Consider the following 25,724-nt stretch of genomic DNA (forward strand, 5'->3'; position numbering starts at 1 on the left):
CGCCTTACTTTGATGCAAGCTTCATATGACCAAAAATAACCATTCCATTAAGAAGTATAAAGTTAATTTTTCAAAGAAATCTGTCCATTTACAACTTTAGACATACCAAAATTTAAAACACATCTTTAGGAGATAAAGTGGTTGCTACACTTGATCAACCGCTTTACCTCTTGGTGAACCGTGTGCAACTAGTCCTTTGTTTTATCTCTTGGTTAATCCTAGTCATTAGTCTTAGAATCCTCTTATATATATATATATATATATATACACAAAAAAGTAATAAGCAGATCATACAAATTTGATTAAATAACCTCATTTAGTGTGTTCAAGTAAAGAACACAATCAAGGAACTTTAGCCAATCTTTTTATAAATATTGTTGACTCTAAGCTTCAATAGTTTGGATAGAAATTTTCTCTCAATCACAACTGGAAGATCCATATAAAAACTACATACATGTATTTGGTAATTATTTTTAGTCTGGACGTAGAAACCAAGGCGCCCGTTCATTAAAAGTGGCTCGAAGTTTAGACAACGTTTCCTATTTTAACTAGGATCAAAGATTGTACTACGTGGAAAAATACACACAAAAAATGAAATTTTGAAATGAAAATATGGCAAGGAAAATGCAAAAAATGGACAGCAACAAATATTCTCTAAAATAAAACAGTCAGATTTCTAGCATTTTCTTTTGTTGTTAAAAAGAAATTGCCGGTGCCGCTACAAGATAGACTTTTCAATGGGAAAAAATTCCAGCTACTCAATCTAGTTTTGGCGTGGTCATTAAATTCTGGCCTACTTTACTAAATAAAATTACAAATGACTCCAAAAATACTGACATAATCAAGAGGACAGTTCGGTAATTTCATAGTAAAACTGCCAAGCGTTAATGAGAATTAAGATGAGGACAAGCTTCTTCAACCTTGGCAATTAAGAAATACCAGTCAGAGTGAAACCACCAAAAAGAAGAAGAATACTTGGGAGCAGAAGCAGCAAAGATTCAGAGAAATGGCGTTGCAGTGGATGATACTGACGTACGTGGTGGCGGCAGAGGCTGCCGTAGCAATTCTCCTGACATTGCCCTCTCCTAAAGCAATCAAATCTCGTATCGTTTCATTAATTTCGCTCACCCTTCAACCTTCACTTTTCATCGTCCCCTTCGCCGGTTTTCAGCTCCTCGGTACATATACTTTATACTCTTTCTCTTTTATTTTTTCCAAGTGGATCTTATCAGTAATCTGCCTATTATCACTGGACTTAGGGTTTTGAACTTTTTCTTTTTACTTTTTTGTTTGGTGTATTTCTTTTGTTAGATATATATTGGAAAAATGAGCATCGGTTGATGTGCACGGGGGAGATCTGCACTGCTGCCGAGAGAGACCGCTACGAGAAATCCGTAATTTCTCTCCTTCTTTCTTTTTTTTCCGTAAACTTTCAAACCCTTTTTTGCTGACTTTTACAGGTTTGCGCATATATTTAACTGAAGTTGTGAATTATTACGCCTAGTAGATTGGATTTTAGCAATTAATAAACGAGCTAATTACAGTTGTGTCATTAAATTTGTAAGCAGCGTGCTGCCTCATTTTTATAAAAATCCATAAAACTTGGGGATGATTACGATATTTTGAGATTTAAACATTGAGGAAATCTCAATTTATGATTTTTGCACTCTTATTTGTTGGCGAAGAAACCATAGGAGATTGCAGCCAAATGTGATTGGAAATGGCATCCGGATCTCTTCACCTTATCGAAACAGTCATCACAGCATTCTTCCCCAAACAGGTGGAACACACAATCTAATACCAATATTTAATTCGGAAAAAGTACATTTTACCCAAGTGGAGGTAGTTAAAGCTAACGTAAATTGAGTAGCGCAAGAATGCATCTCTCCGAGAGAGAGAATCCACCACCAAACGGCTAAGCTCATACCGATTTTCTTCTAGTGTGAGTATGACTCTTTACTAATGTCTTTTGTTTCAAGGGAACATCCTGAACTTAGAAGGAAATAGAACCAACTGTAATTTAGTTCAAATTCTATTTGCTTTGTTAGTCACCTTTTGTCCGTAATTTGAAGAACATAATTAGAGAATGTTGTTTGATGTACAAGGAAAAAATGAAATGATGGTATGGCGTATTCGAGCTTGGTTACAGCGCTTTTCCTGGTTTAGAGCAATCTTGATCAAGTTCTTAAAAATGAAGATGACAATGTATTTCTCTTTTTTGAATGAAAAATAGACCTGATCAAGACAGTTTTGCTAGGTATATTTTAGCTCTAGTAAGATTGTAGCTTTCTTCTAATGGGTAACTAGTGATTAGACATCTCCTAGTTAAATGTTTTCAATCTAATGGTGGAAAATAGTTTGAAATTCCTTAAGTGAGCTGCTTTGTTTTAGAAATCACTGTCGGTATTGCATGGTTGTGCTATTTATAGACTCATGTCTTTTCGAATTATATTTTGGTATTAGATTGTGTGATCCACTCATCCACATGTTTGGGGAATCATGCTGTGATGACTGTTTCACTTCTTTTATTTTGATGAAGCAAAGAGATTCGGATGTCATTCTTATCACTATGATTTGCAAATTGCTAATTTTTGTTGCTTTACACTCCTTTTCGTTTTACTCCAAGGCTTACACTTCAGTTTCCTTTCATGGAATCAATAGATTATTCCTACACGGCCCAGTTTCACTTCGATCGACTTTCGTTTAATTTTCTAGAGTTGGATAGAGAAAGATATAACTATGCTGACATTTCTTGATAACCCATGTTTCTTGGACTTGGATATGTTTAGAAATTGGTGTTTCTTTGAGGCGTCTAATTTGGCAAGCACTTTAGATTCAAAAAATAGAAAAAGTTACACATGAAGACGCCAGTGGGATTCAGTCTAATGTATATACATAAAAAAATGACCTTATGTACACATTTTAATTTTCAGTCTAGCTCCGCTCCTGCCACAAAGCATTCATCACATGTGCAGTGATATGCTGAATTAGTAAGAAGAGTGGCAATATGATAAATTAAGGTTACTGTCAAAAAAGAAAACTTTTGGCAGTTTCCATTAATTGACATCTATATAATAGGTGGTTGCATAAAAAGGAAAGCAACTTAGGAGTGTCAAAAGCAACTTAGGAGTGTCTTCTTCATGATTTTCACATGAACACACGGAACAGGAGTAATGTGTGTGCAATCAACTGATGAAAATTTTCTCTAATCGGGAAAGGGAATTCCATGGCTTTGAAGAATAGAAAACTATGCAAACTGCTGACAAATTGAACGAAATGAGGGGAGAAACCATAATTTGGTGTCCTTGTTCCTTTCCATTAATGGAAGTATTTGAACTTTTCATCAACATGTAAATGCATCTAGGCGTAATGAAACCTTAAACTTAAAGGCCGATGAAACACTTCGTTTGAAAGGATGTCTTTTACCTTTTTTACTGGTTAGTTCTTATGTTGGAATTTCTAGTGTATGAGTGTGGACCAATAAGGAAACACTTCAGAAGTTAATCACTAGTGTTTAAACTAGTTCTTCATGATCACCGCCCTGATTGATAAGGGTTCCAATGGTGTGCTTTCCTCGTATCGCATAGGTTTGTTTTTCACATGATCTCAGGAATTCATATAGAGAAAGAATAGCTGGAAAAAAGCATTTGTCACAATGCTATATTGCACATGCTTTTTCTGAAATGCACTGCTTAGTGTTTACCTTTCACCTTTTGTTCCAGTCTTGTCTGCTTTCTTATTCTTAGGGGAAGACTCCCACACAAACATTAACTGAATGGTTATTCGAAGGATGAATTAAAATGATTGTTTCAGAGGCAGCTGCTCTTAGTTTCTTCAATTTGATAAATACATTGGGGTTGTATGGGCATCATGGTGAGACTAAATTATTTGATAACTTCTATTAGCATGAAGAGCCTACCAACTTATTACTGTTTGACTTCACTTTTTATTTCATCTATCTGGAATCCATGGATCAAATGCATTTGATCTGCTTTGGTGGATCTGAGTCCAAAGATTGAGTTAGTCCTAGCAATATAATCTACCTGATCCTACAATATATAATGTTCAGATATATGAGGAACCAGAGCCTATGGAATGTCATTTTAAGTTTTTCCTGTTGCTCTCATAGCTAGTACTCCAAAGTATCCCTTGCAACAAATAGCTTGAACATCCTGACATAACATATGAAGCATGAGTTCCACTTGTCACCTTGTGTTTATCTCCTTATGTTTGACGATACAGTAGCTGAAAGACTACCATGATTGCATCCATTGCTGTGTTCTGTCTGTATAACTTCTTCGATCTCCCCTTATTTTATGCAGATTTACAAGGCTCAAAGAAATGCTATTCTGTGTCTGGCAGCGTGCCTTCTCTACTGGTATATATACAAAATCCCTTGCGACCTTGTATTTTGATACTAATTTGGGCTTTGTATTATCCAGTTCATAAACAAAGTGTTTTTATGTGGGTATAGGTGTATCTATCGTGTCTGCAAGTACTATAAGGAGATTCAGAGCATTGAGGAGGTGGAAAAGAGACTCAAGGACGAGTAGAGTTTTCTTGGCTACCGCACTTCCACTGCTATTTGAGATCTAGTTGAAGCTGAACCGGTGCCAAGTGACCTTTTTAAGACTTCGTAATGTGATATGAATTTTGTGTTCGCTTTGTTACTGCCATCTTATGGCACGCATTTGTCGAGGTGGTTCCTTTTCAGTCGAAAAACATGAAATGTAATTGGTCGTTGCAACAAATCACCTATATACGTTCTAGTACTATCTACGTTTATCTTCTCAGGTTTCTTGTGTAATTTTAATGAAATAAGCAGTGATAATGAATATCTTGTAAGTACATTTTAATTAAATGAATATAAATAACTTAGAAATCTCTCATAATATACATTTTAAATCATTTAGCTATTCAAATAACATTAATTGTAAAATGAATCTTTAAAAATATCTTTTTTTTTGGTTGTAAATTTGACACTCAAATGCACCTTTGGATCGATAGGCCAACCGAGAGTACTTCTGAATCTCTATTTGCAAAAAGTAGTTTTCAAAATGAGCAAATCTTGTAAGCTTGACCAACCCGGCACAGAGCTGCAGCAAGCATGAAGACAGAGCAACACAAATGGGAGATAGGCACTCTTCATTAGAACTCAAATAGCTCTGACATTTACAATAAAAGAGAGTCCAACGCCTGCTCTACATTTTTACAAGCTATAAGATCAAAACATCATTCATTTCAGTTACAAACTGCCTCATTGAGTCTGCCAGATCTTTTCAGCCATGAAATCAATGAATGTCTCAATCGTTAAACAAATGCTATTCTCACTTCCAATAAGTAATTTGTGAATGATGGTGTTTAGCCACTAAAAAGACACAAGGGCTGCAGATCTACAAGACAGGAACACCTCTAAAAGTCCTTGTGTCCTCCACTACTTAACGGAGCTTTTGCACACCAAGTTGGGAGCTGATATCTCACTCCGCCTACACACAGAGCAAAATAATTCTAGCTGGCTGCATTCAAGGAGTAAAATCAGTTTCCGTACTGGAGAATGAATCGTCCTCAGCGATGCAATACATCTTTTCCTTCTCTTCGTTCCACATTACTACTTCTCGTACATACCTAAATGCTTCATCAACAGATGTACTTTGAAGAGCCCTAGTCGGCCAAACAAATAGTTTTTTGCCAGTGATTGAAGCATAGAGCTGCTTGAACTTAACAGCAACATAATAATATGCTTGATTTGCCAAGGCTTGATTGTTTTGTCTCTGTCTCAAAGGTCTAAAGTCATGAAACCAATCACAGACTGTCAAAGGAACTTGGTTGATTTTGTTTTCAAAGATATCATATTTATTTAGGAGGAGCACAAAAGAGGCTTCCTCAAAACTAGTATGTCTAACTAAACTCTCAAATACATCTCTGCTTGCCAACATTTTATTTTCTGAGGTACCATCACCTTGGGTCCATGCCAGGTCATAGTCACTCAAGGCCACACAAAAGACTACCACTTTGACATCTTCAAACATTTCAAGCCATTTGCCACTATCATGGACTCCCTTGGAACTGATACGGATCAATTGATACCTGAAGGAAGACAAACAGAAGAAAGCGGGTGGTCACTAAGGGGCAATAGGTTCACTTTATCAAACTAATATTAGCTATGCAAAAAGAGTTACTTGGTCCAAGGAGGTTCGCTTTCTAAGTCCTCGTCATAGATCTCAGACATAGGGCTGTGATCATCGAATGAGAATTCAAGAGAAGCAAGTCCATTGCAAGGAGCCACCCCTTCAGCATATAAAATGTCATTTTCTGAAGGTTCGTACTCATTACTAGATATCTCGATGGCCTGGCAAAAGTAAGATCACATTGACTGGCAGATGCAAGCTAAAGGCTTCCAGATAAGCATTATCAAAGATGAATCTAAAAGGTTAGCAACATCTAGCAAGCAATTGCAGAACCCCTTAAAGTATCAATATCATTGAATTTGAGATAGTGTAAAGTAGGGAGCACACTAGATTGAAAGACAATCTCTGAAGAAATGTACTTTGACAACCATTTCAAATATAAGTAGCCTTTGTAGACTTGTAGGTTGACGATGACTCAAAGTTGTTTAGCCCGTTATCACTGCAATTCAGTGTTTATGCTTACACAACAACAACAACAACAAACCCAGTATGATCCCAATAGGTTACAACAACAACAACAACAACAAACCCAGTTTGATCCAATATGTGGGGTCTGGGGAGGGTAGTCTGTACGCAGACCTTACCCCTACCTAATGCAGATAGAGAGGCATGATCCCAATAGGCTATATCTATTAATTCGTCAATCCAATTTAAAAGCTGCATTCTCTTTCAAGAATTAGTTTACCGTGCTTCTGCAATATCACATATTGCATGGACTCTATTTAATTTCCAAGCTACAACACTTCAGCAAAGATGTGGCAGTATTCAAGAAAAACAGACTTGAGATTGCTGTTTGCCTAGTTGTTGTAGAAGTATTTAAACTTTTTCACTAATGACAATAACTTAAGAGCCTGTTTGGTTGGTGGAATAAAAGATAATCACCACACTAATTCCGTACAATTACATACATTTTGGCTGTTTTTTTTTCTTTTTTTCTGCATAAGTTACGCGGGAATATAAGCATTATTTTATGCGGAGTAGAATGTGGAAAAAAATATGGGTATTAGTAGTACATGGATTAAAATAAAAACGACAAAAACGCCCTGACACTCTTTAGATTTTGTTTCTTCTTTTTCCTTGAAAATATCCAACAAGAAATAATCTTTAGTATGTAATAGAGGGGTCATTTTATTTGAACCCTATTTTTTTTAGAAAATGGAGTGCTTTAGCACATTATATTTGACGGTAATCAAGGTTATTTAGGCATGCTTGAAGAAATCTATATGATAAAATAGAGAAGCTTGGAAAACAAATTTTCTAGTATAGGCCTACAACATCTAAGACATGTCATACTAAAGGCTCCATGGAGGTAACCTATGATGAGCATCAAATATACCATCAAAAAACAGAAAAAAACAGTATAAAGTAAAAGAAAAATATGGTCATAATGCCCAAGATTAGTCGCTAGATCTAGTAGTTATAAATATAAGCTTTCTGTTCAAGGCTGTAGCTAACTATTCTTGCTAAATCAATCCGATTACTGATAATTAAGCATGCATCAAATCAATCAAGAGGCAAGTTCTGTAAGTTCCCATTTAACATGATAGAGGCTATAAGACCTCAGTGCAATGGGTCAAATTGTGCCATGATCTTGTAACATCATAATCAATGTCATGGGCGGCTTTCCAGTCGTGCCCCATGACCCCTTGGGCGCGCCCCGTGGCGTCCTAGCAAGCCTTCCAATGCCTAGCGCCACGGACGGCCCCGTGGTCTTGGCCGCGCCAAGTGACAAGCGCGCATGTGCCTCTGTCGCCCCACCGATATCCCTCGCCAGCGCCCAACCGCAGGCAGATGCCAACAGCGCCGCGCGCGCAGACAACGCCGCACGCGCAGACCTTGATGCCAAAGACTATGCTACCGACAACGGACCTGTTTTCTGCCTTATAGCAAACTAAGTCTTTTTCATTGTAAATATAGAGTAGTTTTATTCCATGTACTTCCATTATGTTTCTCTAGCTTAATCAAGTCTAGTCTTGTAGCTTTGGATTATTTTTTTTAAGCATTATTAGGGGGGATCAAGCAATCAAACTTTCTAGCAAGCAAACAATTCTCTGTACTGGTGTCTCTCCCCCTCGACACCGCGTTTCCTTTCTGTAATAGCTTTCATTAATGCAATCAAGCTTTCTTTCATTCTCAATTCTCATTCCTGTTCTCTCAATTTCTCTTGACATTGGTTTTCCCGTACGGCACTGACAATCTAGTCTAGCGTACGGAGGGGACCTCAGTTGGCGGACAGCAACTGCACTGACATCAGTTGCTTAGCCTTACGTCGCCCTTCCAAGGAATCTCAGGAAGGCGCCGCGTAACAGTTGGTATCAGAGCCTAGGCTCGACATCGGACGAGGGAACGCATTGCCATTACCACCATTTCTGACCATGGTGAATCATGGGGACCGCATTGCGGCCCTTGAACAGACGGTTGACGGATTACTGCCCATCATGGATACGGTGCCTGAACTAAGAACCAGCCTAGGGCAAAGGTTGGATGACCTGGACCGCAGGGTGCTCCAGGCCGAAGTTGACATAGAAAACATCAGTCGTGACTCCGAGGGAGATCGGCAAACGGCAGCCACAGAGGCAGCCGAAATTTTTGGCAAATTCGAGGGACTCCAACAGGAGCGTGCCGAGGATTTAGCTTACAGGGCACAAGAGGCAGATAGGGTGACGACTTGACAGACAAGCTCAATGTTGTCAATGCTGCTTTACAGGGCCTACTGCGAGGCGGTGGAAACCAGATCGGGGGCGCTGCAAACCCCACTTCCGCGACACAAAAACTGAAAATTCCTGAGCCAAAGCCATACAGTGGAGCTAGGAATGCCAAGGAAGTGGAGAACTTCATCTTTGATGTCGAACAATATTTCGATGTTGTTGGGGGCCTAGAAGAAGCTAAGAAGGTAGCAACTGCTGCCATGTATCTTCAGGGTGATGCTAAACTCTGGTGGCGGGTGAAATACGAAGCCATCAAGGCCGGTGAAGATGCTCTCGAAACATGGGCAGAACTGAAGGCAGCCATCCGCCTACAATTCTTCCCCGAAAATGTTGAATACAATTCAAGGAGAAAGCTACGGGAGCTCCGTCAGACCAAATCTGTGCGGGACTACGTGCGGGAATTCTCCGCGCTCATGCTAAGCATACGCGACATGGGGGACAAAGACAAGCTCTTCACTTTCCTAGAAGGGCTAAAACCTTATGCCTGTATAGAGCTACAAAGACAACGGGTAGATACCCTGCCCAAGGCGATCCAAGCAGCTGAATGCCTTGGGGACTATCAAATGGAAGCTCGGAAGGATAGGCCTCAACCGCCTGCCCGAGCGGGATTCAAAGGGGGCCAGTCTAGCAATGGTGGCCCTAGCAGAAGTGGGGGAGATCGGAGCTCAACCAAACCTAAGGCTCCCTCCACAGGCAGCAACAGTGTTGCGTCTAACAACAATGATCGGGGGAGGAAGCCTCCTTCAGGATGCCGTCATTGCGGCGGACCACATTGGAACAATGAGTGCCCACATGCACAGATGAACGCCCATCAGACTTTTGATGATGGGACGGATGACGATTCAGACGATGCGGATCAGACTGAACCAGTAGGTGCTTTCAATGCAATTGTTGGCTCCATTTCTGAGGCATTAGCAGAGACTAGTGCTGGTATCCGTAAGAAGAAGGACCCATGTCCAGTCACCAAGAAAGGGAAAAAGAAGGCAGATGATGAGACTCCTCTTAAACACGAGAGGACCTTAATGTTCGTTGAGATGAAGGTGAATGGCAAGCCCATTCGGGCCATGGTAGACACCGGTGCTACCCACAACTACTTAGCCTCGACTCAGGTGGAGCGCCTTGGTCTAGTTGTAGGGAAAGGTAGAGGCCGTGGCAAAGCTATCAACTCACCTCCCCAGCCAGTGGGTGGAATAGCCAAAGAAGTACCGATGAAGCTTGGCCCTTACGAAGGAAAATTCAACCTGCGCGTGGTGATCATAGATGACTTCGAGTTGATAGTTGGATTGGAATTCCTAAGGCAAACCAACACCATGCATGTACCGTATGCTGACATGTTACTGATGATGGGAGCAAACGGGACCAAGCCCTGCATTATCCCGTGCATGCCTATGAAGATGGCCGTTGAAAACATCTCGGCCTTGCAGTTGAAGAAGGGGGTCAAAAGAAATGAACCCACGTTCCTGGCAACCCTCTGCATCGAAGATGTAGAATGCTCCTCGGGTCCCATTCCTGAACCCGTGAAGGAGCTACTACTAGAGTTTGAAGATGTCATGCCACAAGACATGCCAAAGCGACTACCGCCTAGGCGCACTGTGGATCATGAAATTGAGCTGGTGCCGGGCGCGAAGCCACCTGCCCGGGCGCCTTACAGAATGTCACAACCCGAACTCACCGAGCTTCGGAGACAATTGACGGAAATGCTAGACACAGGGATTATCGTGCCCTCCAAATCCCCATACGGGTCCCCTGTGCTATTCCAAAAGAAACATGATGGTAGTCTACGACTCTGTGTGGACTATCGGGCTCTAAACAAAATTACTGTGAAGAACAAGTACCCTATTCCGTTAATGGCAGACTTGTTCGATAGACTGGGTGGTGCGACGGTGTTCACCAAAATAGACCTAAAGACAGGTTATTGGCAAGTTCGGATTGCAGAGGGTGATGAGCACAAGACGACCTGTGTGACAAGATATGGGTCGTACGATTTCCTGGTTATGCCATTCGGCTTGACTAACGCCCCAGCTACATTTTGCACTTTGATGAACCAAGTCTTCCGAGAGTACATTGATGAATTCGTGGTGGTCTACTTGGATGACATTGTGGTATATAGCCAAACATTGGAGGAATACCTGATGCACTTGCGGAAGGTCCTAGCTCAATTGCGGGAGCATGAATTATATGCGAAGCTATCTAAGTGCTCCTTTGCTCAAAAGCAAATTGACTTCCTCGGACATGTCATTGGGGAAGGGCGGATCAAGATGGACCAGCAGAAGATTCAGGCAATCACAGATTGGCCGCCACCTAAGGATATCCACGCCTTGAGGGCGTTCCTTGGTCTATGCAATTTCTATCGGCGATTCGTGAAAAACTACTCCCTCATTGCAGTACCATTGACAGAACTCCTCAAGAAGGTCACGCCTTGGGAATGGGGACCCAAGCGAGCGGAGGCCTTCAACGCATTGAAAGTGGCTATGTCTAGTAGCCCCGTCTTGGCCCTTCCTGATCTGGCCAAACCATTCGAAGTACAAACAGATGCATCTGACTATGCCCTCGGTGGCGTCTTGCTACAAGAAGGGCATCCTGTAGCGTACGAGAGCCGGAAGCTAAAAGATGCAGAGCGGCGCTATGCCGCCCACGAGAAAGAATTATTGGCTGTCGTCCACTGCTTGCGCCTCTGGAGGCACTATCTGCTGGGAACCCCGTTCGTAGTCAAGACAGACAACACAGTTGTTAGCCATTTCATGACCCAGCCGAAGTTGAATGGTCGACAGGCCAGGTGGCAAGAACTCCTAGCTGAATTCCACTTCAACCTGGAGTACCGAAGTGGGAAGACTAATCATGTTGCTGATGCGCTCAGTCGGAGAGCTGATCTAGCATCGGTGTGCTTACTCGCCACCCTAAGGGGGAGCGAAGTAGCCACCTCCATCAAGGACCAGATACAAGATCTACTCATCAAAGACCCTGCTGCACAGTATTTGGTTGATTTGGTGGGACAAGGCAAGACTCGCCAGTTCTACATGGAAGATGGTTTTCCGAAAGTGAAAGGGAACCGACTTTATGTTCCTAAAGGAGGAGATCTACGAAGGACTCTTCTGGCGGAATGTCATGATACTCTGTGGGCCGGCCATCCCGGTGAAGAACGCACCATGGCGTTACTTCGCCGTGCATATTATTGGCCTCAAATGGCCGATGACGTTGCTCAGTATGTGAAGACTTGTCTAGTATGCCAGAAGGACAAGTCAGACCGCTTAACACAGGCGGGACTTTTGGAACCACTAGCTGTCCCAAAGAGACCTTGGGAAAGTGTTTCCCTGGATTTCATCACCGGATTGCCCAAGGTCGGAGATCTAACAACTATCTTGGTTGTGGTAGATCGGTTTTCCAAATATGCTACCTTTATTGCTGCCCCACAATATATATCAGCAGAAGATACAGCTCGACTCTTCTTCTCTCATGTCGTCAAATATTGGGGCCTACCCAAAGATATTGTTAGTGATCGTGACTCACGCTTCACTAGCAACTTTTGGACCCAACTCTTTAAGTGTCTTGGGTCGAAGCTGAATCACAGCTCAAGTTTTCATCCGCAATCTGATGGCCAGACGGAGCGGTTCAATGGTATGTTGGAGGAATATTTGCGTCATTTTGTAACCGGATCGCAGAAGAATTGGGTGAAGCTTCTGGATGCTGCTCAACTGTGTTTCAATTCACAAAAGAGCTCTAGTACAAACAAAAGCGCTTTTGAAATTGTTACCGGACAGCAACCGCTACTCCCACACACCGTCAATGCACCAAATATGTCTAAATCTCCTCGAGCTGCTAGCTTCTCTAAAGAGTGGAAGCAAAATTTGGAGATAGTGCGGAGCTATCTTGTCAAGGCTCAAAAGCGGATGAAGAGGCATGCTGATCAGAATCGTCGCTTTGTTGAATACCAAGTAGGAGACAAAGTGATGGTCAAAATTCCAAAGCGTTACTTATTTGCAGGGGTCCATGACCCTCGCTTATTGCAAAAATATATCGGACCCTTGTCCATTGAAAGGCGTATTGGGAAAGTTGCATACCGGGTGGATACCCCAGCTTGGTGGAAAATTCATCCTGTTTTTCATGTCAGCCTCCTGAAACCTTTTCGGGAAGATACAGAGGATCCTTCAAGGAGCCAGCTCACAATACCCAGTATTCGAGGGCCCAATTCAACCGGGAAAAGGCGTGTTGAAGCTATCCTTGATGATAGAGTGATTCATGCCTCAAGGAAAGATCACCAGGAGTTCTTGGTGAAATGGCAGGGCTGTGATACAGAGGAGAACACTTGGGAGAGGGGAACAAACCTCAAAGCCTACAAGAGCCTAATTGAAGATTATCTTGCAAGTAAGGCGCCGAGGACGTCGCCAACTCAGGTGGGGGAGAATGTCATGGGCGGCTTTCCAGTCGTGCCCCATGACCCCTTGGGCGCGCCCCGTGGCGTCCTAGCAAGCCTTCCAATGCCTAGCGCCACGGACGGCCCCGTGGTCTTGGCCGCGCCAAGTGACAAGCGCGCATGTGCCTCTGTCGCCCCACCGATATCCCTCGCCAGCGCCCAACCGCAGGCAGATGCCAACAGCGCCGCGCGCGCAGACAACGCCGCACGCGCAGACCCTGATGCCAAAGACTATGCTACCGACAACGGACCTGTTTTCTGCCTTATAGCAAACTAAGTCTTTTTCATTGTAAATATAGAGTAGTTTTATTCCATGTACTTCCATTATGTTTCTCTAGCTTAATCAAGTCTAGTCTTGTAGCTTTGGATTATTTTTTTTAAGCATTATTAAGGGGGACCAAACAATCAAACTTTCTAGCAAGCAAACAATTCTCTGTACTGGTGTCTCTCCCCTCGACACCGCATTTCCTTTCTGTAATAGCTTTCATTAATGCAATCAAGCTTTCTTTCATTCTCAATTCTCATTCCTGTTCTCTCAATTTCTCTTGACATTGGTTTTCCCGTACGGCACTGACAATCTAGTCTAGCGTACGGAGGGGACCTCAGTTGGCGGACAGCAACTGCACTGACATCAGTTGCTTAGCCTTACGTCGCCCTTCCAAGGAATCTCAGGAAGGTGCCGCGTAACATCAAGTGCGCAGTGAAAACCATAACCTTGACATGAACTGTTAACTCAATTACTCTATAATGACAGCTAATGTTGACCTTATTATTAAGTGGTAACATCTGGACCCTCTAGTGAAAAGTCACCCTAACTTGTTTTACTTTATAAATAGTAATTGTCAAAAAAGACTTTGGCAAGTAAATAATAAATTCAATATACAAGGTAAGCTCCTGATGCTATTTATAGTCAAAACCATGCATTTTCAATTTCCTCTCTTTCCCTGCTGATCGTTTCCCCCAACCCTTCTTGAGCCCAAATTTCAGTTCCAAAACCCTAGCAGCCTTCCGGCGACCTCTGGCCGGCGACCCCCCTTGTTGTCCCTCCCTTTTCGAGTCTGTCCAGGTCCACCCCTGCGACAGGTTGACAGCCCCCCTCCCTGATGGTTTCGTGGTGGTTGTGTGTGATTTTTCGGGGAACTAGTTGCGGCTGCCCAGGCGAGCGCGAGGCGTACGGGCGAGTAGAGCGGAGCATCACCGGCTAGTGTGTGCAAAGGTTGGCAGGAGATAGAAGGACGCCCGACAAATTTCTGTGACCTCGGGTGCATAAAGTCATATTTCCAGGTTCTTTCCATCGGTAGTTGGTACCTCCCCTTTCCTTCTCTTTCTTTATGTTAGTTAAATTGTGGCTATTTAGTTAGCATCACTTTAAGCATATTATTAGAGTATTTGTAGTTGCTACCTGTTATTTTCTAGTTTGGGTCTGTGTTAGTATTTTCCGGAGTTTGTCGTAGGTATAGTGGTTGTGGTCTGGGATGGTAGAGTAAGGTCATGTCGGTGCCGGGGGTGGGGAGGGGGTCAGTGGATGGGACGGGAGGCAAGGAGGGTAAGGGGAAAGAGGGAGCTTATAGATTGAGGATCGGGTCGTGGAACATAGGCACGCTGACGGGTAAGTCTATCGAGTTGGCGAAGAAGGTTAATATAGCTTGTGTCCAGGAGACTAGGTGGGCAGGGTCGAAGGCGAGGAATGCGGACGGGTATAAGTTGTGGTACTCTGGAGTTGTGAGGGGTAAGAATGGAGTGGGTATCTTGGTGGATAGGGATTTTAGAGAGTCTGTGGTTGAGGTTAGGCGAGTGAATGATAGGCTAATGTTTATTAAGTTGGTGATTAGTGGGTGCACCCTCAATGTCGTTAGCGCTTACGCGCCGCAAGCAGGCTTGGATGAGGAGGTTAAGAGGCGCTTTTGGGAGGGTTTGGACGAGATTGTGCGTAGTATTCCAACTACTGAAAGGTTATTTATTGGAGGTGATTTTAATGGCCATATTGGGTCGGCTGCTGGTAGCTATGGCGAGGTGCATGGTGGCTTTGGCCTTGGGGATAGGAACGGAGGAGGTACTTCGCTGTTAGATTTCGCTAAGGCTTTCGAGCTGGTGATTGCGAGCTCGACTTTTCCGAAGAGAGAGGAGCATCTGGTTACATTCCAAAGTTCGGCAGAAAAGACTCAGATTGATTACCTTCTCCTCAGAGGTGTGATAAAGGGTTATGCAAGGATTGCAAGGTTATCCCGGGAGAGACCCTCGCGACTCAGCATAGGCTCTTAGTGATGGACATCGGCATTATGATGAAGAGGAAGAAAAGTTATGCCCGTGACCGATCGAGGATTGGCTGGGAAGCTTTAACCAAGGATAAAGCCCAGGAGTTGGAAGGGAGGTTATCCGTTATGGGAGCTTGGAGGAGTAGTGGAGACGCGAGCACTATGTGGTCAACGACGGCGAACTACATGAGGGAGACGGCGAGAGAGGTGCTAGGGGTATCGAAGGGTTTTTCTGGCAGGCATCAAGGCGACTGGTGGTGGAATGACGTAGCCCAAGGTAAAGTGGAGGCGAAGAAGGCAGCGTACGCGAAGTTGGCAGGGAGCACAAGCGAGGAGGAGAGGAGAACGAATAGTGAGAGGGAGAAGGTGGCAAGGAAGGAGGCAAAGCTGGCGGTCACGGAGGCTAAGAATGCAGCGTTTGCTCGTCTATACGAGGAATTGGGGGAGAAAGGCGAGGACAGGAAGTTGTTTCGGCTGGCTAAAGTGAGGGAGAGGAAGGCCCGGGATCTGGACCAAGTAAGGTGCATCAAAGACGAGGATGGTAGAGTATTGATGGGAGAGTCCCGAGATGGCACACGTACTTCTATGGTCTTCTAAACGAGGAGGGGGACTGGGATATAGCGCTAGGGGATTTGGGCCATTCGGAGAGTCTCCGAGATTTTAGGTATTGCAGGCGCATTAAGGTGGAGGAGGTCGTGGGGGCTTTGCGTAAGATGAGTAGGGGTAGGACGACCGGGCCAGACGAAATTCCGATTGAGTTTTGGAATTGTGTGGGTAGAGCAGGATTGAATTGGCTGACTAGGTTGTTCAATGTAATTTTTAGGACGAAGAGGATGCCGGAGGAGTGGAGGTCGAGTACAGTGGTACCATTGTACAAGAACAAAGGTGATATCCAGTGTTGTAACAATTATAGGGATATCAAGTTACTACGTCATACCATGAAAGACTGGGAGAGGGTGGTGGAGGTGAGGGTGAGGAAGACGACGTCTATATCCGATAACCAGTTTGGGTCCATGCTGGGTCGCTCCACTACGGAAGCTATCCACCTTATTAGGAGGTTGGTGGAACAGTACAGGGATAAGAAGAAGGATCTGCACATGGTGTTTATTGACTTGGAGAAAGCGTATGACAAGATCCCTAGAGAGGTGCTCTGGAGATGTCTTGAGGCAAAGGGCGTGCCGGTAGCCTACATAAGAGCGATCAAGGACATGTATGATGGAGCTAAGACTAAGGTTAGGACTGTGGGAGGCGACTCAGAGCATTTCCCAGTTGTTATGGGATTACACCAAGGCTCTGCGCTTAGCCCGTTCTTATTTGCCTTGGTGATGGATGCACTGACATACCATATTCAAGGGGATGTGCCATGGTGTATGTTATTTGCTGATGACATAGTTCTAATTGATGAGACGAGGGTCGGTGTTAACGAGAGGATGGAGGTTTGGTGACAGACCCTCGAGTCTAAGGGTTTCAAATTGACAGACCCTCGAGAGGTTGGAGGTTTGGTGACATAGTTCTAATTGATGAGACGAGGGTCGGTGTTAACGAGAGGTTGGAGGTTTGGTGACAGACCCTCGAGTCTAAGGGTTTCAAATTGAGTAGGTCTAAGACAGAGTACCTGGAGTGCAAGTTTAGCGCTGAGTCGAGGGAAGTAGGCAGGGACGTAAGGCTTGGATCACAGGTCATCCCCAAGAGAGATAGCTTCAAGTATCTTGGGTCGGTGATTCGGGGACGGAGAGATCGACGAGGACGTCACTCACCGTATAGGGGCGGGCTGGATGAAATGGAGGCTTGCATCTGGAGTCTTGTGTGACAAGAAAGTGCCACCGATACTTAAAGGTAAGTTTTATAGAGTTGTGGTTAGACCGGCCATGTTGTATGGGGCAGAGTGTTAGCCGGTTAAGAACTCCCATATTTAGAGGATGAAGGTAGCAGAGATGCGGATGCTGAGGTGGATGTGCGGGCACACTAGGATAGACAAGATTAGGAAGGAAGATATTCGGAAGAAGGTAGGTATGGCCCCTGTGGATGACGAGATGCGGGAAGCGAGGCTCAGATGCTTCGGGCACGTGCGGAGGAGAAGCCTTGATGCTCCGGTGAGGAGTTGTGAGCGGTTGGCCATGGTGGGTACGAGAAGAGGCAGAGGGTGGCCTAAGAAGTATTGGGGAAAGGTGATCAGGCAGGACATAGTACGACTGTAGATTTACGAGGACATGACCCTTGATGGGAAGGTCTGGCGGTCAAGCATTAGGGTTGTATAGTAGAGCTTTCCTTACTTCATACCCGGGGTGAGGCGGGGTTGGATTAGGGTTGATCTTAGATGGCTTGCAGTTTATGTTGGGTCCACACTCTCCTTGTTGTTTATCTTAGCCCCGGGCCTTAGATACTGGTTACTGTTATTGCATGTCATTTATCTTTTGGTTGTTATGCTTATGTTACTATTACGGTTTCTACTGGAGTTACTAATGAATTATCTTTTCTTGTTTTTTTATTTCTGTCTTTCTGAGCCGAGGGTCTATCGGAAACAGCCTCTCTGCTCTATCGGGTAGGGGTAAGGTCTGCGTACACATTACCCTCCCCAGACCCCACTTTGTGGGATTTTACTGGGTAGTTGTTGTTGTTGTTGTTGTTCTCTTCATGATAAAATCAAGTAATAGAAACATCAATCCAAATAAATTGTGTAGCTACCAACTAGATGTCAAATATTGATTTCGTAATTTAAGCAAAAGATACTTCTATTCAATAATCTTAGAAATTTGAAACTAGATGTATTAATACCTCACCACTTATAAATGAAGTATTTACTCATGAATTTCCTTCATCATACCAAATGACTCATTTACATCATCTTCAATCATAAACTTGAATGTGACTCTCATTACATGCTTACTGATAATTTAACAGTGTTTGCACATTTTGAACAGATGTATTTTAACATATATTTTTCACCTAATTTCATGTCCACTATAAGTGCCATGTCTAAAATTGCCACCTCTAAACCAACTGCTATCCAGTAAATGCAGATATCATTTTATGGAAACAAAGTATTAAACAAGGTATACCTTGTCCAGGAAATATTTAGCAGTATCAGGAAGCAAACGCAGTTCATCCCTTCTCTTGTACGTTTCCTGGATGGCAGGGTCTTTCCAGATTTCGTCTACAACTGGAGCATATTCACGTGTAGCAGCAGGAAAGAAAGTATCCAAATCTCCCATAGCTATGATTTCCAGTAACCAATCAGAAAAATGTTTTACTCTTTGATTGACTGAGTAGATGCAGCGCCTGCTCCCATCAGTTCCGGCATCAACTGAATTAATTTTACAGTATCCACACAATAAAATTTTAGATATTGCCCACATGATATATATCTGTTAAGGAGAGGATTTCCTTTGTGCTTATAAACAACACAGTTGAGCGCCGAGTAGGACAATTCATTTAATGCCAAGGGCTTAGGAATATGCTTAACTTAAATAGCCCTTTGGAATTGTGAAAAACCACCACATAGATTCCACTGGTCAACATATGACAAGCCAACTTTGACATTAAATAAAGGCCATATCCCATCCTTTAAGAACATAACAAGGATGAAAAAATATGGAAATAGGCCCTCAGACCCACTCTGCCCAGTGTATATATTACATAGTCAAATCAGAAAGAAAGCAAACTTAAATTTTCTGGCTATCAGCATTCACCTGTAGCCTGTAGGAAAATGCTTTTCCCCATGTACAAGCAGGTGCAAGGGAGAGAGGATCTATGCCTTTCTTCTAGTTGTCATTTCTAACTAAATGCTTTCACACATTGCTTCCTGCTTATTAAAACTAGCTATCGTTTGCAGGACTTTACTTTTATCAACTCAAAAATAAATTAGGATTACAACCCGAATGGGTGCAACTCAATTCAGCTTACGTTCAACCAGGAAGGAGTGTCTAGAATACCTGGTGAAAGATTTTCCATCTCCAAATCACAAGTTTTCTTATCCATCAGGACCTCCTCCTCAAAGTGCTCTCGCCCCTCGAGTAAGACACTCAGGTATCTATAGATGTTTTTTTGAATGGTAAGCTTGATATTCTGTACCTCTTCAACTGTGAATTTACTTTTAGATATAAACTTCACCTGTTGTATTGAAAGAAGTGAAGGAATACAATTGATTAAGAGCTAATCATGAGATAAAGATTACAAGGTTTGGCAACAGCAGCAAATAGGCAGTTTCCAGGTTCAGACGTGGTAGTCATGCGGGGAAATGACAGAAGCAACTTAATATAAACCATTAACCAAGCATGCTTGATCTGTGTTTCCCTGGAATCAATGTTCCCTACTTAATACTACAGATCCACCAAGATAATTTGAATCGCCGAAAAGAAAACTCAAACAAAATCAACCTGAGCAATTTACCAAGAAGGAAGCTAGCACTTTTTGTTTGAAACTTTGAATATTGAAAGGAAAAGAGTCAACTTCAGTGTGTACATTCAACAAGCTTTTAGTCTTTGAAACTCAATAACATGAATGAAGATAAATGCAATTACTAACTAGTAATATGATGAAATGTTACTAATTTTCACTTCAAAAAGTAGGAAAAAAACAGAGAATCCATAGGTTTAAGCTTTCTTCTCAAAAGGCTACTTGATATATTGTGAGTAATGGAGAAAGGCCCTCACCTAAAGATCATCATAGAAAACTGACAAGCTTCTTATTCAAGAAATTTACACTAGCCTATCCAAATAACAGAAGATATATGATTTTGTATGCCGACCTGCTTAAAAATGGTGCTTGTCCCAGATCCTTCCAGCCCAAACAACAAAAGTTTCTGCAGTCTACCTTGCTCCAAATACTCAGGTATAGACCTACCTGAAAAAGCAGTCGCATCTTCTTTTGGCCCGTGAATATTTCCACGTGGAACAGGCAATGAAAACAATGAACAAATGAAACGAGTAGATGCCTGCCTAACAAAAAGTACAGCTGTAATTAATTAAAATATAGACATAAATAATTTGAAAAGGATCATAATGTCCCTCAAGTGGAAACTTTTACTTCAAAGGATTACGAGAGAACCTTTCCCCATATGTTTCCTCTAATGTTATTTTGACCTTCTTCCTCATAGGATCCATCATCGTATACCCAAAAGTGAGTACCTCGTTGACATTGAACCTTGGCTAACTGAGAAAAGAGGAAAAGACTTTCAGCACAGATAGCTAGTTTTAGTTCCAGTCTTATAAGACACCATCATCTCTAGAAATTATATCTCCATTGATTTCCAGAATGCGATGTGAACACAGGAATCCAGTATTGAGCATGCCGAAGCCACTCTCATTCAGAATCGTTATTATACTAAAATATATGTTTGAGCAAAATTAATTAGTAGATCATCTACTTAAGGGTATCCTTCAAGATGGAAGATATTGAAACTCCTTAAAAAGATGCAGCCTAGCTTTGCTAATACAATGAGTGGGAGGGTCAGGGCTAAAATGGGTTCACACCCTCCCAGCCTCTCTCGCTTTCTGCAACAATTGAAAAGATGCTACTTGAACTGCATCATTTGAAGTTGCAGGCTTGCTTGTGTTTCGTGGCAGCCCATTACATGAGACAGTCCTAAACCTTCCTTCAACTACAGCACTCTTCAACCAAGCACATAATTCTCGTGTGCATACCCATTAGAATCTTACACGCGTCGGAATGATCACAGCTAGCTACCAGCAAAATCCGATTCTGATAATGATATGTCAAGCTTCCATGTCTCAGAAAATAAGTGATACTCCCTCCAATCCAAAATAAGTGATTTTATGGATGTTTTCACACAGATTAAGAAATTCACCTTTTAACATTAATTAGCAATAAAATTGACCATATTAACCTTTACTATCTCACATAAACACTCCTAACACATACTCCAACACTATTTACTCCAAGAGCAATATAGAAAAAAAATAATTAACCCATCCTTGAAATCTGAAAAAATCACTTATTTTGGACCATAAAAAAAAGGCCAAAAAATCACTTATTTTGGACCGGAGGGAGTAATAATTAAATTATTCAGAAACCTCTATGAACTACAGAAACAACAAGAAGAAGATCTGTGGAACAAATCATTTCAGAATCTCTAATCAACACGGAACATCGACTAAAGCTAAAAATATGACATCCATGATAAAATGATTTGATATGCAATGAACTAACTTCAGATAGCATTTCTCAACATACAATTAAATAGAACTGAATATCTAATCGCACGCTCAAATGGAGCGAGTGCATGCACCAGAATATTCTGAATAATCCAATATTTGAATTTATTTTACCTTCAGAACCCTGAGCTCAACTTTTGTAATCTCACGGCCATTGATGAACACTTTCGTATTTCCTTTACTAGCATCAATCTGAAGCTTACCACCCACATTCAGTTTTGAGCTTATTATCCTGTCTGGCTTCTCTCCCTCCTATAAGATAACATGTCAAATCCAATGACTAACAAAATTCCACAAATAAATCATATACACAATACCTATGCAAATTGACAAAAGCACAATAAAAACTGCTGTTACCTTTCCCCAAAGCCCCGAATCCTTGTCATACCAATACTTTCCAGGTCTCAACTTCTGTGGTGGAATTGCACATCCAAGCAACTCTACTAATTCCTCCTCCCGCAATGGCCTCCCATTGACCCACACCTGCTCGGGTTGAATTTGGTTCGCCAAGCACTCACTCTCTGCCTTCATTATCAGCTTAACTTCCAAGGGACTACAGATTTTCGCCAGCAAACGAGAACACTTACCCAATTTTTCTCTGTTAGCCTCATCTATAGGCTCTCCTATGCATCCCACACATTTCCTACCCTCTGGCATTGAGCCCATAGCCTTAAGCAAACAGTTTCTACAGTACCTAGCACCACATACAATGCAAAATTCTCTCTCTCTTAACCTGTTATTCTTCCCACACCTACTACAGACATGAACCCTAGCCTTAACCCCTAGCCTATCATTTTTTCCATTTTTTTCCCCTTCCGGTAATGATTTATCACCAACATCAACAGAGGACGCCGAATTATACTCATTTCTATCTACGTCATCATATTTATCATCATTATCATTTTCATATTCATTCTCTGCAGTTTCATCAGTATCAATAGCCGGAACATCACCGCTATTATTTAACTCCGAAAGAGATTGATCCGTTGGGATTTTACTATCAGATTCCGAGCTGGAATTCATGCGCAGCCTTGAAGCCGAAGACGAACTTCCGCTTCCGCTTCCGCTTCCACTACTGTTTTTCTTCACGTGCATAGTGAATTTGGAATGAACGGACGGTACCTTACGGAATTTGGGAAGTTTCGTGAGGGTACTTTGGGAAGAAGCAAGTGGATCAACTACAGGAACAGGAAAATCTAACGGAGGACCTTTATACTCAATAGCAATAGAGTAGTCGAGTTGTTCTTCGTCCGGTAGGGGAGCTCCGGCCGGCAACATTCGGCGGAGAAGGTCTTGCCAAGCGTCAGAATTGGAACCAGCAAACGGCTCAGTCATGTGGAAATCAGTAGAAGAAAGAGGAAGAAGATTCAATGGGCAATTTGAAGAGTGTGAAATGGAAATAGTGGTGACATGGTTGCTTGCCAAATTGGTTAGGTTGTGTAACTGAAACTGACCTTTTCCACAATTAAGACAGACAGAGAGAAAAGGGATGCAACTGGGAAAGGAAACAAAGGTCGGTGGCCAGGTGGGCGTTCGTTTTGAAAATTTAATTAAATGCATTGGAAATTAAATTACTAAAAGCCGCCTACATGCTCTCTGCGCGTCACTCCTGAGTAAAGCCTGATGCAATTTGGTAACTCCGTTTCTTTTTGTTCCCTTTACAAATTGGTAACTACCTTCTCCCTCTCGAAATTCTTTTTACTAAATTTTTGTCAACGAGTATTAGAGCCCGTTTGGATTGGCTTAAAAAAATGGCTTTTAAGCACGAGTGCTTAAAAGCAACTTTTAAGTGCTGGAACTTATTTTATAAATAATCAGTTGCCTATTTGGATAAAAGTGCTGAAACTTAAAAAAAATTATTGAAGTGTTTGGTAAATAAGCGTTGGTAGGCACTTTTTTCTCTTAAAAAGACAAAATATCGCATAAAACAAATCAAGAACCTACATCTTGCTCTTGCTTATTATGTAACAATCTGTCAAACCTCGATTTCTATAAGCTGATCATGACCAAACATAAAACTTGCAAAAAAATTGTTACCATATTTTTTAAAAATGTAAAGCCTTAAATCATGTTTGGGAGTAGTTGGATGTTTTAGGATGAAGAACACGGAAAGTTTGGGAGTAGTTTGGGAAAGAAGAACAAAAAGTGTCGAAGATGAAGGAGAAGAACAAATTTACCGTCGAAGATGAAGGAGAAAAAGAGGAAAGAAGATGAACAGAAAGTGGGAGTAGTTGGATGTTTTAGGATTTATTTGACGAGGGTAGTTTTGGGATTAGTAAAAGTTATAAGGGACAAGTAAGTAATTTCGTTGGTCAAAATAAGATGGCTTTTAAGCCAAAAACGGAGAAGTTAGGATATCCTAACTTGTGGCTTTTAACTTTTTTTAAGCCTTTTTTAACTTTTTTTAAGTTGTTTTCTTTTTTGCCAAACACTCCAAACATTTAAAAATGACTTAAAAGCTGACCAGCTTTTAAGCCAATCCAAACAGGCTCTTAGTCACAATCTCTCGTAATAACCCATTTTTGTAATGTTTTTTTTCTTCGAATGATACATGATGCTAGTGTATTCATCTGGAAAATAAAAGTTAATGCATAAACGTTGAAATTTTAATACATACATACGTGTGTGTATATATATATATATATATATATATATATTGGTATACCATATACACAACAAGCACAAATTAAATATTTTTCATAAAAAAATTATCTGGATTTGATGTTTCCTGAAACTTTGTACAATTTGGGAAGTAAGGGAGGATCAAACTCTCCGTAGTGTTAAAGAAGTAACATGGGGTGTTTCTTAACATATTATTCCTACAACTAATAACATTCGTTATGGTGCATGTCGATGTGTTTTCTGATAGCAACGTTAACCTAATTGCTAATTACCAAAAAGGAACGAATTATTTGCAGTATATACTCTCTTTGTCCATGAAAATGAAATGTTGTAGTCTTGTAGACTAGGTTGCTTCTTCCCCAAATCAACTCATTCTCTCAAGATTACTTTTATCTCTGTTTCTCGTTAACACACCCAATTAATATTTTCAACTTTATTGCCATTGGGATCTCTACTTTTGCATTCGCAATATGTGTTTTGAATGTTTCCTTTTAATTCGCAATATCTTTTGTATTTCGATTAAGGATTTTAATCGAAATTATCTATACTGAATTCCTGATTATAATTCCAGAATAATCTTGTTTTGAACCAAACCACCTCATTCTTTTTTAACCGTTGTCTGCTGTTTTTCTTAGTAGTATAACATTGCTTCTCCAATTCTGACTGGGCTAGAGAATCATTATTTCCAGTTAAAATCCATAAAAGCTTGTCTTCTGCTTATAAGATCCTTGTCTGTGTTATAAATAACGACAAGTCCTTGGATCTTATAAGTGGATCTAACAAATGTTTTTACCGCGCGACAGGACATAACTTCTGGTACTGATATAAGAGTAGCATAAGACAACATTGAGGATATTGGAACCTAGCAAAAAGTTGTGCCTCGGTCGACGTCCCTACTGCATCATATCATATCATATCAATGATATCATCATCATATCTATTCATCTATATCTATATCTATATTATTATAAAAGTATTAATACAATATCGATTTACAAAAATAACCTTATAATATTAAGCATAATAACTCATAATAAAAGGACATAACTTGAATTCTAGATATTAGCCTTATAGTCCTATTAGTTTTAAGACATAATACTATACGTTAGGAATCCTACGTGATTGCCTTTAGGAATCATATTAGTATAAATTGTATACTTATTTTCTCTTATGCAGAGTTTGTATTCGAATTGGCTTATCGTATAAAACTTTCTTTATTAGTGTCTAAAGTTTATCTTCTCTATTGTTTATTATTATTGTTTCTTTAATGCCTAGCTCACTTAGAATAATTACTTGTATGTCTTAATCATATAATTCAAATTAATATAAGTATGGAAATTGCCTTATCCATATTTCGAAAGGTGTCT

At 41.4% G+C, this 25,724-nt stretch overlaps 2 protein-coding genes across 2 annotated transcripts; one reads left to right on the forward strand and one right to left on the reverse strand.

Annotated features, from left to right (window-relative positions):
* The first annotated feature begins 697 nt into the window (after positions 1-697).
* Positions 698-4,892, forward strand: LOC104222288 (uncharacterized). The gene is made up of 4 exons (XM_009773516.2): positions 698-1,178; positions 1,312-1,394; positions 4,323-4,378; positions 4,475-4,892. The coding sequence occupies exons 1-4, from the start codon at positions 1,007-1,009 to the stop codon at positions 4,551-4,553; spliced, it is 390 nt and encodes a 129-aa protein (XP_009771818.1). The 5' UTR covers positions 698-1,006; the 3' UTR covers positions 4,554-4,892.
* A 228-nt stretch (positions 4,893-5,120) lies between these two features.
* On the reverse strand, positions 5,121-23,273 carry LOC104246250 (extra-large guanine nucleotide-binding protein 3-like). The gene is made up of 8 exons (XM_070171123.1): positions 22,093-23,273; positions 21,850-21,987; positions 20,609-20,713; positions 20,310-20,495; positions 19,495-19,672; positions 18,622-18,866; positions 6,180-6,349; positions 5,121-6,087 (listed from the first exon to the last, which is right to left on the reverse strand). The coding sequence occupies exons 1-8, from the start codon at positions 23,068-23,070 to the stop codon at positions 5,523-5,525; spliced, it is 2,565 nt and encodes an 854-aa protein (XP_070027224.1). The 5' UTR covers positions 23,071-23,273; the 3' UTR covers positions 5,121-5,522.
* Between the last annotated feature and the right edge of the window lie 2,451 nt (positions 23,274-25,724).

This window comes from Nicotiana sylvestris, chromosome 3, assembly GCF_000393655.2.
Source record: "Nicotiana sylvestris chromosome 3, ASM39365v2, whole genome shotgun sequence".
In the NCBI taxonomy this organism is placed as follows: Eukaryota; Viridiplantae; Streptophyta; class Magnoliopsida; order Solanales; family Solanaceae; genus Nicotiana; species Nicotiana sylvestris.